Below are 14009 nucleotides of genomic sequence, written 5' to 3'. Positions count from 1 at the left end.
ATGGGACACTGGGCTGGGCAGTCAGAAGACCTGAATTTGGCACTTGCTCACGTGACTCAGAACCACTTCCTTAAATTCTCGGGTCTTGGTTTTCTCTTCTACCAAGGTAAAAATGCTAAAGCTTATATCCTTATAAAAGGCAGTGAGGTCAGCAGAACAATGGGCCCCCCAAAGATATTCACATCCTAATCCCCAGAACATGTGACTATGCGACCTCCCATGGCAAAAGAGATCTCAAAGGTAGGATTCACGTAAGGATCTTGAGATGGGGGATTATTCTGGACTATCTGGATGGGCCTAATGTAATCACAAGGGTCCTTCTAAGAAGGGAGTGGGAGAGCAGATCCCAGTGAGGTAACCTGAGAAAGACTGCTGGCTTTGGAGGAAGGGGCGCGAGCCAAGGAATGTGGGCAGTGTCTAGAAGCTGGAAACAGCAAGAAAACAGATCTTCCCCTAGAGACTCCAGAAGGAATGCAGACTTGTTAGCAAACTTGACTTTAGCCTGTGAGACCCATCTTGGACGCCTGACCTTCAGAATGGTAAGATAATAAGTCCGTGTCGCTTTAAACCACCACCAAGTTTGTGGTCATTTATTACAGCAGCGATAAGAAACTAATGCAGGCACTCAAGGGTAACTGGACCAAAAGCAGCTTAATTATCAAAGGAAAGTGATTGTTGCTTTTGGTGTGGTCATCCATGTACAATGCTTGGTGTCAGTCTATTTATCTCTTGTAAAAATAAAATACAGTGTGTGTGTGTGAAAAAAAAAAAAAAAGGAAGGTGGATACAGAGTAATTTGATTTTATTAACAAGTGAAATACAAAATCGGACTTGGGAAATACTGCAGAGGAAAAACAAAGTGCATTTGACTATAAGCCAGGCTGACGTCCCAAACCCCAGTGAGGAATTGGTAAACGGAGCTTAAGCAAGGTCTCCCCCATCTCTCCTGGTCCCCTCACATACTCCTCAAAATCTTGGGATCTGAGATCCAGCCTATCCGTGGTGAGAAGCCAGACTCTGAATCAGGACCCCGGTCTGGCTTGACCACCGGCTCACCTTGTGGCCAGGGCCGGTCCTTTTCCCTCCCTACGTTTCCTCATTTTAAAATGGAAATGATGACGCCAACCCCACAGGGCTTCGTGAGAGAGAAGATAACATGTAAAACAACAACCAGCAACACGGCGTAGCATCACGGCACTGGAAGCACCTGCCAATAATGTATGGGATCTAGGCCCTAATAAAAACAATTTTAAAATAAAAATGTCCAAAAGTCAAATAAAGGACTTTGGGTTAACTGAGAGTTTCTGGATTTTTTGGATTTTCTTCTATACTATTTTCCCTGAATCTGGTGTGCATGTACATCTAAGGTACGGATGTACACATATTTACACTTTTCTAATACAACTGTTCAAAATAATGCAAAGATTTTAGCAGATGCCACAAAACTAAGCCTTCTCCTGGTCCTCTTCCTCACATCTTTTCTCATCTTAATTACCTGCCCTTCCTCAATGATCCCCTAAAACGGGGAGCCTGAGTTAAGGCACAACACCCAGGAGAAGCAGATAATTTTCCTTCTATGAGCAACATGGGGCCTGTTAAAAGGAACGTGTACTTTCTGTTAGAGGACCAGAACACGGAGGAGCTGCCCAGCCTCTGTCTCCAGCCCAGGCAGGAACGGCAAAAACGCTACCACATCCCAGTGCCTTGCACAGTGTGGGACACATGAGGAGCTCAAGACACACCATGAAGAAGGCCTTTGGGAATAAACATGACAGGGAATTTGAACCATTTATCAGGCACTTGTTACACGTCAGGCATGGTCTGGAATCTTCAAGAATAAGATCTAGTCTTTGCAACCTGATGCTCAGAGAAGGTAAGTAACTGGTCCAGGGGCCACAGTGATCACAGACCCGCCTCCAGGGTCTGTGCTCCCAACCCTCCGCTCGTGCCAACAGCCTGGGGCGACCTGAAGGAGGGCCTTGAGGTCACCGGAAAAGGACCAGCCCGCTAAGCCCCATCATTAGCCCACCGTGAGCTCCAGGAATGAGCTGAGAGCTTGTGACACTTAGCATCAAAGCATCGGATGCCTCTCACAAGCTGTGATTTAGTGAACCAGCTCCTGAGCTAGCTTCATCAGGGGCATGCTAAAAGGAGGAAAGGGGCAGGCCCACGAAGCGACACAACGTGGAAAATGTGTATTTTGTGGGAAAACGCCTCGAATCCATATTAATGAACAAGTGATGGGCTGAGAAGAATAAACAAGAGACTGTCTGATCTGCTTTCAAAATATCAGAAGTACATAAAACACAAGCAGGGAATAAAACACTTAAGCAGCATTCAGTACGAGTCTAATTGCCAAAAAGCACTGGAGCCCGAGGGAACTGGTGCCTCCTGACGGGGCCCAGCTGGCATGCGGCTGGAAGCGGCACCTGTGCCCCCAGGACCAGAGGTGTGCTGGGGCCGCTGGAACCCTCTCTTCCCAGCTCAGTGACCTCACACTGGAAGCTTAAAATTGGCCCTGGCGGAAATATTCACGGCACAGAAATTGGCAAATGCTACGAATCAGGTTCCCTTCTCCCTGCCCCGGGAGAGCCAGCTGGTAAACACTCACAGAACACGACGAGTGGATGCCCTAGCAGCCCCGATTCCAGAGCTCGCTGAAAATGACCCAAACTCCGTGGAAAACACCATGTGCCTTTCCTCAGAAACCTACACGGAGCGGAAACCTCAGCCTATTGGGCCTTCTTCCCGCCTCTCCTGCAGTGCTGGGCACAGACGCCCTCCCCACACCCCTGAGCACGGGGGCAGTAGAATCTCTCCCAGCAATTGATGGCTCTGCCTGTGTCACAGTGCGACACCGTTTAAACACTGCTGATGGACAAGGAGTCCCTGCATTGGTTTCAGGAGACTAGCATCATGTTGATAAAACTACATTTTATTTGTGGTTTTTTTATTACGTCATCATTTTAACACATATTCCTCTATCTCAAAACAAGAAATTATCAAGTCCCACAGAGATATCTTTTGAGGAGTGATCTGAAGCCGAAAATAAAACCAAGTGGGGGTAGGGAGAATTACATGAAATTAATCAAAAGGAAATGAAAAACTCCAGTGGTACCAAACACCTCGTCATTTCCAAACACAGTCATTTTATCCAGTTCCACTTTCTCCGTCTCCTTCACTCTCCACAGCGAGAGCTGTGTGCTCTTGAGATCTCTGAGCTGCACGCACAGTCAACCAGCTCTCTGCTTTCAGAGACAGCTCTCCCGCCAACACTCAATGGCACAAGGTCTCCTATGAGCCAAGAGACATTTAGTTGTTTCCTTCCACGATATGTCTCTTAAAGGGGGGCATAGGAAAAATAAATAAACACACACACACACACACACACACACACACACAAAGGCCAAAAATAGCCCTGCAAAGATTAGAAATAAAACCCAGACCCTGTCAGGGAATGCCAATTGATTATAGAGAGTCTTGGAAAGTTAAGTGAAAACTTAGGGCATGAAGCAACTTGACCTCAGCACATTATCTGCAAGGCAATGATGAAAGTTTGGAAGCACGGAGCTATGACAGTGTCATCAGTCAGATCCCCACGCCTGTCCCAACTGCCACGGTAAACATCTATCTCCTGCCAATCCAACCCAAGAGTGCGAAGGATGTTAAAACGAATCGCTAGCCCGCTACTCCAATTATTTACCGTGACTCTACGGCGATGCATCCTCTCCTCTGTGATTCCTAGAGAGGGGAGTCATCAAAAATGATGCACCGGCTCTAGAAGGACTGGCATATTTTCGGGAAAAAAAAAACCCATAAAAACAAAAGAAAAGGGCTTCCCTGGTGGCGCAGTGGTTGAGAATCTGCCTGCCAATGCAGGGGACACGGGTTCGAGCCCTGGTCTGGGAAGATCCCACATGCCGCGGAGCAACTAGGCCCGTGAGCCACAACTACTGAGCCTGCGCGTCTGGAGCCTGTGCTCCGCAACAAGAGAGGCCGCGATAGTGAGAGGCCCGCGCACCGCGATGAAGAGTGGCCCCCGCTCCCCGCAACTAGAGAAAGCCCTCGCACAGAAACGAAGACCCAACACAGCCAAAAATAAATAAATAAATAAATAAATAAATAGTGTGGTCCTGAGAGGTACAAAATTAGCGATGAGATTTAAAAAAAAAAAAAATTAAAAAAAAAATTTTTTTTAATTTTAAAAATAAATAAATAAAAAATAAAATAATAAAATAAAATAAAATAATAAAAAAATTTTTTTAAAAAAACAAAAGAAAGGAATGAAAATGTATTGAGTGCCAGACACTCAAGTGTTCTCGTTTCTTTCTCCCCGCGATCACAAGGGATGGCTGCTGTGAACTCCACCTGAGGTGCAGGGCCTCAGGCAGAGAGGAGGGTAACTAGCCCCAATGGCACCGCAACTTCCTGCCCTCCAGCTCCGTGAAACTGCCATTCACGCCAATGCCAGGCCCACGCTCCCGTTACCCCAGATGGATGGCTTAAAATTATCCCGAGTTTTTTCTGCTGCTCATCCATTTCCGTACATCAGCCCTGTCACCGAAAGTGCTGAAGGATACAGTCAATTCACTTGTTTCACATTAAGATGCCTTTCGTGGCGATTACAGCAAGTGGAGCTTCACGCTGCATCGGAAAACTAGGAGCGGCCCCAGCTGCAGCCGAGTTTACAATCCCACAGCTCTGTTTACGGGGGGCAGATTTCTAAAATGGTCTTCAGCTTCAAAGAGTCACAGGATTCAGGAAAGAGTAGCAACTGACACATGGCACGGTGCAATCATTTTTCAGCTGAATTACCGAAGCGCAGATATAAATACAACAGCATTTCTCTGTGTGGCAACAGCACGTGAGCTAAACCCTCTCAAGTGGGAATGTGATTATTTATTAAAAAAAGAAGCAAAACCCCACCAAACTTTTCAATGATATTAGAAGTTTTCATCCATTCTCTTTAGTTTAAATGTTCTAAATAGTTTTTCCTTTTCAAGATACATAAGTAATCTGAGCACTCAATAAATATTTTTGGATAATCTAAAGAATCCTACCTATAAATGTGATCAGTACAGCATTATTTACAACTGCAATAAAAGAAAAATCTGGAAACCCTACCGTGTTCAACAACAGGAGCATAGTTAGATAATACTTGATGCTGTATCGCAAAAAGCCCTCAGAGGTTAAAGTAGGAAGACAGTGTACCAAAGGAAAACAAAATGTGCATGTTAATCATCGTTAAGTAAGCCATGAACTTTCTTCATTTGTGCAAAATGTGTGCATGGACCAAGGACAGAAGGCAATACAGTCAGCCCTTCGCATCCCCGGGTTCCGCATCCAACGTGGGGCTGCAGATACAAATGCTGACTGTTCTCTGCCATTTTACACAAGGGATCGAGCATCCGCGGACTGCGGTATCCGTGAGGGTCCTGGAGCTGATCCCCCGCAGATACCGAGGGACGACTGTACTGACAAATGAACATTATGGGAAGGGTGGTAAAATGTGTGGGTTAATTATCACTTTGTTCATTTAAGAGTTCCATTAAGGTCGCTGTAATACAATCCTGGCATAAGTAACACGACATAAACAGCGAGGAGGAGGAGGAGGAGGAGGACGGCAGTTATGATGAGGACCATTCAAGAATCAGGACTGCACTGCAGGAGCCCGCAGCGCCGCCCCGTGGGGCCCGGCCGGGCAGGACGGGAGCCGCCCGCTCGCCTACCTTGCTGGATGAGCGCGTCGGCCGCCAGCTCCCCGGTGCCCACGTTGGTGTACTCCTCGTTGGGGTGTTTCCTGTTGTAGTGCCGCTTCAGGGAGCCCGAGATGTTGCACGAGTAGTGGCAGTGAGCGCAGCGGAAAGGCTGCAGGGACAAGGAGGAGGGTTAGGGCCAGGCCAGCCCCCGTGCCATCGAGCCCCCGCGACAAGGAGGAGGGTTAGGGCCAGGCCAGCCCCCGTGCCATCGAGCCTCCGCGACAAGGAGGGGCGTTAGGGCCAGGCCAGCCCCCGTGCCATCGAGCCCCCGCGACAAGGAGGAGCATTAGGGCCAGGCCAGCCCCCGTGCCATCGAGCCTCCGCGACAAGGAGGAGCATTAGGGCCAGGCCAGCCCCCGTGCCATCGAGCCTCCGCGACAAGGAGGAGCATTAGGGCCAGGCCAGCCCCCGTGCCATCGAGCCTCCGCGACAAGGAGGAGCATTAGGGCCAGGCCAGCCCCCGTGCCATCGAGCCTCCGCGACAAGGAGGAGCGTTAGGGCCAGGCCAGCCCCCGTGCCATCGAGCCTCCGCGACAAGGAGGAGGGTTAGGGCCAGGCCAGCCCCCGTGCCATCGAGCCCCCGCGACAAGGAGGAGGGTTAGGGCCAGGCCAGCCCCCGTGCCATCGAGCCTCCGCGACAAGGAGGGGCGTTAGGGCCAGGCCAGCCCCCGTGCCATCGAGCCTCCGCGACAAGGAGGAGCATTAGGGCCAGGCCAGCCCCCATGCCATCGAGCCTCCGCGACAAGGAGGGGCGTTAGGGCCAGGCCAGCCCCCGTGCCATCGAGCCTCCGCGACAAGGAGGGGCGTTAGGGCCAGGCCAGCCCCCGTGCCATCGAGCCTCCGCGACAAGGAGGAGGCCCAGCTCCCCCCCAGTCCTCCTCCACGACTCTCCCACCTGTGAGTGTCCGCTTCCTGGAAGGCCTGGGAGGGGCCAGCCGCCCGCTGGGAAACGCGCCAGGAAAAGACGCCAACCTGGGGCAGCTGAGTCCTGCCTCTGCAGGGACCGTCCCAGTCACCTGGCAGGCGCTCCCAGGGTAGGAGGGGTCTCTGCTAAAGGAGGCTGCTCTGATTTCTTTTCTTTGCTGCCCACCCCAGATTTACAGTTCTTGTTTGAGAAGAAAATAACAAAAAGCAACCCAGGAATCTATCAGTTTTCTTTTCTTTTTTAAGTGAACGCCATTCAAGCATCTCCCCTTACCATTAATTCCCTGATGCATCTGCTTCTTTCACTAAATGGGCTCCTCCACAGCATTTACCTGCAAGCACCACGCGTATACGTCACTGTCCCCGCTTAGGGAAATCTGCCTGATAAAATCTATCGCCAACCCCCCCACCTGGGCAAGACAAGGCTCTTTTAGGATCAGGGCGCCCACGGGTCGTTTGTGCAGTCATATCTGTCAACTTGCAACCGCTTCGGGGGATGCAGAGAGCGGTGAGGGGAAGAGGTGCCTGCTCAGGTCTCTTGGGAGGCCCAGTGAGACCCCTGCACTGGCCAGGCGAGGGATGTACACCGGATCCCTGTCCTTTCCAGGCCCTTACTCCTGGTCAGGACAATATCAAGTGTCCCTCTGAGCCATGTGCTACACAGCTGTACAGCCCAGGGCTATGGAAATCCCAGTTCTGCATTCAGGGCCTGTCTGGTGACACAAGCAACTTCCTGGCCCAGCGGGAACGGAAGAGCACAGAGCGGCCCACAGGACAGCAGGGGATTCAGATGCTGCAGGTTCAACTGACCCCCAGCACAGCCTGGCCATGGAACTTCAGACAAGTAGTGAAACTCCTCTAAGCTTTGAGCCTCTCATCAATTCAAAGGGGATGATACCACTACCTGGTAAGCCTGCTGTGAGAATTAAATGATCCAACATGAACTGGTATCTAAGATGCCACAGAAAGCACTGACTGTTTTTACAATTTTACATTTACTGTTTTAGCAATTTTACACGGCCCTTACTATGTCTGTGGGAGCTGATGCACCACTGTGTCTGGTGAGACCTCAGATCCACCTCGCCTTCTCAACTGTCCAAGTCATCAATATTCCTCCACTGTCACCTGGAAGAGCTAAACCAGAACCGTGCAACTCTGAAGCGGGATGCACCGACTACGGGAAAAGTCCTCTCTTTGACACTCCACTCAGCCCCTCTTTCCATGGTTCTTCAAGCCTACAGATGTGCTGAAGTCTCCCCATTGAGAGAAAGAAAGAGATGGAGGAAGGGAAGAAAATGAAAAGAAAAGCCATCTACCTGGGCCCTGTTTAAATCACTCTACTCCTTGCTTGTAGGCCACCTCCCACCCCACCCTCTCGAAGCGCAGTCCTGCCTGCCACCTCCATACCATCCCCTCCCTCTCTCAGGCCCCCCAGATCTCCCAGGCAAACCGCTCCTGTGGGTACAGCCCGGGCTCCCTCTGCAGACCTCGCCCCCCTCCTTCCCCACCTCCTTCCACTGGCTGCCACCTCCCACCATGACGCGTAACGTGGTGACAATCACTATATCACCAGGTTCTTTCTCGCTCTGAACTTTCTCGGGTTATTTTACTAGATCTGCTTCCCAGGCCTGAGGTGAAATGCTGACTTTCTCCAAGGTTCTGCCCTGGGGTCTGTTTTGTTCTTCCGCTGTGGTTCCAACGATCGCTTTTACATGCTGACATATCCATATATGTCCAGTTGTGATGGCTCCCAAACCACAGATAGGAATTTTCAACTGTCTTCCAGGTACCTCTACAGGGATGCTCTGGAAGCACCTCAAAATAAACACACACAACTTCAGACTCACGATCTTTCTGCAGAATCAGCTACTCATGCAAAGACAGAAACCTGGGCGTCACCCTAGACTTTTCCTTCTCTCTTACCACCCAACCAACTACCGAGTCTGCCCAGGCTTCCTCAGACATGTGTCCAGAGCCCTCCCCCCGCTCCTCTCCTCTGTCACTCCAGCACAGAGAAGGTGCTGACCTGGCCTGTAAGGGAAACGCTGTGAGTCCCAGGAGAGCAGTTCTCAGGCAGCAAGACTCGGGGGGGTTCTCCGGTGAGCCAACCTGCTCCGAACCCTTCCCCGGGGACCCCGCCCTCCATCAAGGCCACAGCGTGGTCACCGGATGCTTTGTGTTACACTGCACGTGCCACTTGCTGTCCTTCATGGAGAAGAAACCCGTGGTTTGGCCTACGAGGGCTTATTAAACAAAAGGACCTGGAACAAAGGCAAAAATTAGCCAGGCTTCTCACCTATCTACTGAGCAGAGAATAAGAGACCTAAAATGCCAATATATGATTATCTGCAAAGTTAAAATAAAAGCTAAAACCTTCTGAAGTGCTTCCATCTCCATATAAGCAAGTTCTATGAAATTATTTTGCAAATATTAGCATTTGCATAGAAATCAAAAAGAACCACCAAAAACGCTTCCCTGCCGGTGCTGGGTAGTCGGTGAGCACAGAGGCAGGAAGAGGCAATTAAAATGAGAAATGGTCCTACAAACCTAACTTCAGGCTTGAGAGCCAATTCCATTCTTCTTCTAGCAAAGTGGATAAACTGCCTCATGAGAGTTTCGACTCCTTTAATTCCCCACGCCTGCTCCTTGGTAGAATTGCTCATGAAAAGAAGAACGGCCAAAACGTGAGCAGATAGGCCAAAAAATGTAGAGGTGAGCCCAGGTGAGAAATCAGTTTCTGACCTACTGATTTCTATGAAAATCTTCAATTCTTAAAGTTGAAAGGGACACTTTCAAAGACTGACTTTGACCAAGCCTCCCTCCATGACAAAACAGCCTTCTGCAGCCTCTGACAGTCTGTGATCTCAGCCTTTGTTAGAGGCAGGGAGGTCAGACCCCTGGCCCCTTGCACTGCTGAATGGCTCCAGGGGTTTAGGAGGATAAAGCTTCCCATTCTCTTCTACTCCCTTGAAGCCGCCATCACCTTTCACACGAAATCAATCACCACCTAACTTCTTCTTAGGACCCTCTCTCTTTAATTGGTGTAGCTGAGCTGCATCTTGGCCTTTCACACCAAACAAGTTTGAACTTGTGGGACATGGTCGCACTTCGGCAGGGAGTTCTGCTGGGGCCGTCGCTGTGGAACAGGAGACATAGGCAAAGAAAAGCGTGGGTGACGCCCCTGCACCCAACGCCAGGCATGGAGTCTGACTGCATTATTAACAGTGCACGTCTTGGGATTTCGCTTATGGAGCACGTAGTTACTGACCTCCTGCTATGAGTCAGACATTGTTCTCTCACCCTGGGGACATAGTAACGAATGAGAGAGGTTCGTGATCCCCTGAATACACAAGAGTGTGGGGACTTAAGATATCAACTGCAAAGATTAAATGCTATCTAGGCAAACTAAATCACAAAACTTGTTTCCTAAGTCTGATTACTTGCAGATAGCAAAGGATGCTACACCTCAAAGGGAAGTTATTTATCGAGAGCTTTCAGGCCAGAATCCAGCCAAGAGTTATGAGGAAAATATATGCAGGCTATAGTCCTGTAGTGCATGTAAGACAAAACATCCAAAAAGAAAGTGGATCAAAAACAAGGCAGAAACCCGTTGTCATGCCTACAACGCAGTGTTGCACTAGATTTGTTAAGTAATGTGACCTAACATAATAACTATTTTAGCTCACCTTCACTGATAGCTATCATATGCCAGATAGTTCTAAGTTTTGCATGGATTAGTTCCTGGAAATCTCACAGCCTCCTCATGTGGTAGGTACAATTGTTATCTCCATTTTACAGATAAGAAACTGACATGTAGGGCTTCCCTGGTGGCGCAGAGGTTAAGAATCCGCCTGCCAATGCAGGGGACACGGGTTCGAGCCCTGGTCCGGGAAAATCCCACATGCCGCGGAGCAGCTAAGCCCGTGTGCCACAACTACTGAGCCTGTGCTCTAGAGCCCACGAGCCACAACTACTGAAGCCCGCGTGCCACAACTACTGAAGCCCGCGCGCCGAGAGCCTGTGCTCTGCAACAAGAGAAGCCACCACAATGAGAAGCCTGCGCCCCGCAACAAAGAGTAGCCCCCGCTCACTGCAACTAGGGAAAGCCCGCGTGCAGCAGCGAAGACCCAATGCAGCCAAAAATTAAATAAATGAATAAATAAATTAAAAAAAAAAAAAAAAAGAAACTGACATGTAAAAGGGTTAAGGAATTTGCCCAGAGTTTCACAGTCTCCCAGCCTGACCACTTGGTCTGCACTGGATTTGGCGCCCCAGACCAGCCAGCAATGAAGAGATGATTTGACTTCCCGTTTGTTATTTCCTGAACATCTATCTTCCCTGGGAGGGGCATGGTTTGGCTTGCTTGGATTTTCTAGACATAAGGCAGCCCACATCTCACCATCAACTTCTACCAATGAGGACCGCCATGGTGAGCTGGGAGGAATGCTGGCCGTTCCTGGGGGGCAGGGACGAGGCAGGGATAGGTGGAAGCCAAGAAGAGGGCAGACACAGCCAGGTCACAGTGGGACATGTGCCAAATCAGGAAATGGGGTTTTTGGGAGATGGGGTTTCCGGTGGGTATCGAGCAGGGGGTGACATGCCAACTTCACAATGTTCACTGTGGAAATTAACAGAGGGTGGATTTGAAAGGAACAAGACTGAAGGCAAGGAATCAACTGTCCAGTTGCTGCAGTGGTGTAGACAAGAGATCTAGAGGCCTAAAATGAGAGAGTGGAACAAAAACAATGGGAAAGGAAGAGAGAGTTTAAGAGAGATGGAGGAGGAAAGATCAGCCAACCTGAAGATGGAGCTGCAGTATGAGAAGACAGAGACAGAGAGCCTCAGGATGACTCCCAAGTTTCCAGCACGGATGACACAGGAGGAAGGTATCTGGGCAGCCATGGAGGAAGTTCTACAGATACTGAGAGAAACAGGGAGAACGCAGAGCCCTGGACATCCAGGAGGGCAGGTCCAGAAAGCATTTGAAGATATAAGGTGTTCGGGGTCTAAAGCTCAGAGGACAGTTCTGGGCTAGAGGTACAGATCTGAGCACGGGCAACCAGAAAGTGCCCTAGGACAGAACACACCCATTGTCAGTGAGTGTGTAAAGTGATAAGACAAGTGGCCTTAGAACAGCACCCGGGAACACAGGAACAGCAAGAGAGGAGCTCGTGAGGAAGGACAAGAAAGGACGGCAGCAGGCAGAAGAATCAGGGGTGCCTGGAGACGAATGTCCTTCATGGAGGGAGGGGCTGACAGAGTCAAGTGCACTAAGACATCCGATAAGGCCTAACAAGTGTCCACTGGGACTGGCCATCAGGGAGGTGGGCTTGTGGCCTGACTGAAAAGAGCTCGTTTCAGGAACATGCTAAGAACAAAGGCCAGGTCACGGGGAGAAGGCAGGGGCAGAAGCTGGATTTGAGGTCAGGTGTCAATGATGTTTCAACAATGCAAACGATATGCCTTTTTCAAAAGACGCATCAAAGGATCCTCCTCGAAAGGTACACTGACAACCATCCATTTGAGTTGAAAGAAAAAGTACAATTGAACTTGTGGAGGCTGGAACTCTAAGTCCTCAGACTTATGTCAAGAAAGCAAGGAAAATACACTTTGTCACAATTTGAGGATTTGCTGTTCTGGTTCTTCAAACAGAAAGAAAGAAAACAGCAGAGGACAGGAAGTCCTATCACACATGTGAAATCGGGCTCTGACAAACCTGATGAGAAGACATCGAACTACATGAGAGAGGCTAATGCAATCTCCCACGGGCGTCAAGAGACGGACTCAGAGGAACGTTTAAAACAGATGAGAAGCTGGTGAGGAGGTGACATCCAAGGTCGTGACATCGGTAACCAATCACAGAGCACAGGATGGCTTTCTGGCAGAAGGAGAGGGCGCCCTGCTGGCTTCCGTCCACAGCAAGCAGGAAGGCTCTCACCTGGCAGGACCCTGCGGGCCACTGTGTGGAACCACGTGCGGCATCACGGTCCTGTAACTACATCCACAGGCTCAGAGATCAGCATGTGAGCCTCTCCCTCTGTGATGGGCCTGATGCTCTCTGAAGAGGATGGGGAAGCATAATGGCAAGGGAGAAGGTTCCGGATGACCTGTGGGTAAAACCTACGGCCACGAGTCATGATTTCATAGCCTTAGTTTAACAACCGGGTCAATGGAGAGACAGAGATAAAGAAGGAGATAAACCACAAGTCGAATTGGTATTCAGGTGAATTTGGATCCAAAATGCTGGAAAAGATTATGATTGTTACAACCTAAATTAAGTGCGCTGGTTGCTACGAGACAATTTAGATGCTGCTTGGTGGAGGCCAGGCTATTAAAACGTGGCAGCTCTGCACCAGAGGGAGAGCTTGGTGTTGACGCGTGTACAGAGCCCCAGATGGCCTCACCTGCCACGCCTCTCTCACAAGGTGAGTCAGGCTCGGGCCAGGTACCGCCCAGGGGCTCCTCCACGTCTCTCCTCTGCTTCTGCTCACGCTGTCAGGCTGCTCCTTTTTCTTAGCAACACCCCCGCCTGCCCTCCTCTACCTGGCTAACCTCCAGGACAACTGCTGGGGCCCAGGTGAGCTGGCCCTGTCCCTCTGCGGGCCCCCAGACTGCCGTACGAGGCATTCAGCCCTGCCCTCTGACGTGGCGCCCCCTTCTACTTGAGTTCCTTGCGTCAGGCTCCATCTCTCTTTTTCTCAATAACCTCGAGAGAGAACCGATTGATTCTAATACTGCACGAGCCAAGGCAAGAAGGGGATGTAGCTGTCTCAGTGAAACATGTCATGACAGTGGAGATCAGCCCATCAACCGAAGGAGCAGGCTGATCCAGTTGGATTCAGCACCGACCCATTCATTCGAAGCAAAGCCTCCAGTCCTGGATCCCCAAAGCATGAATCACGGGATTATACCAGCGAATATACCCACCCTCCCCCCACTTAAAACAATGCGCCTCTTTGCTTTGAAAGAAAACAACACTATTGTGCTTCACGGATTTCAGCCCAACTGGATGAGTTCAACTTTTTCTTTATCCCCAAGTCACGAAACATGTCTATGCTTTGTCTGGAAACGTTCACCAGACAAGCTACCATTCATTCTGCAAAAGTCTTAGCTCACAGGCTACTCTCTGCACCTTCACCTCTGAAACCTTCCCTAACTCCTGGGAAGATGTGACTTTTCCTTCCCATGTGCCCCCCAGCACCTAGGAAAACCTGGCGGCATGAATCCTGCTGCGGCGTAACTGTTCTCTGGAGGTCCAGTCACCTCCCCCCCCACCCCCGCCAACTCACTCCAGGCTACAGCACCCGGAGAGCAGAGTCTGTCCCA

General features: G+C 50.1%; 1 protein-coding gene across 6 annotated transcripts in view; it reads right to left on the bottom strand.

Moving 5' to 3' along the window:
- ZFAT (zinc finger and AT-hook domain containing) overlaps window positions 1-14009 on the bottom strand; it is a 404316-nt gene that overhangs the window by 259430 nt on the left and 130877 nt on the right. For all 6 annotated transcript variants that reach the window (XR_014236662.1, XM_082364604.1, XM_082364603.1 and 3 more), the window contains one exon: window positions 5730-5868. Coding sequence is in view for 5 of the 6 variants with exons in the window: in XM_082364604.1 (XP_082220730.1) it covers window positions 5730-5868 (139 nt within the window). In the remaining variant the exon portion in view is untranslated. The remainder of the gene's footprint in view (window positions 1-5729; window positions 5869-14009) is intronic.

This window comes from Balaenoptera borealis, assembly GCF_965194805.1.
Source record: "Balaenoptera borealis genome assembly, chromosome: 17".
In the NCBI taxonomy this organism is placed as follows: Eukaryota; Metazoa; Chordata; class Mammalia; order Artiodactyla; family Balaenopteridae; genus Balaenoptera; species Balaenoptera borealis.
Note: the sequence above shows the minus strand (reverse complement) of the source record. Positions and strands in the feature narration are given on the sequence as shown.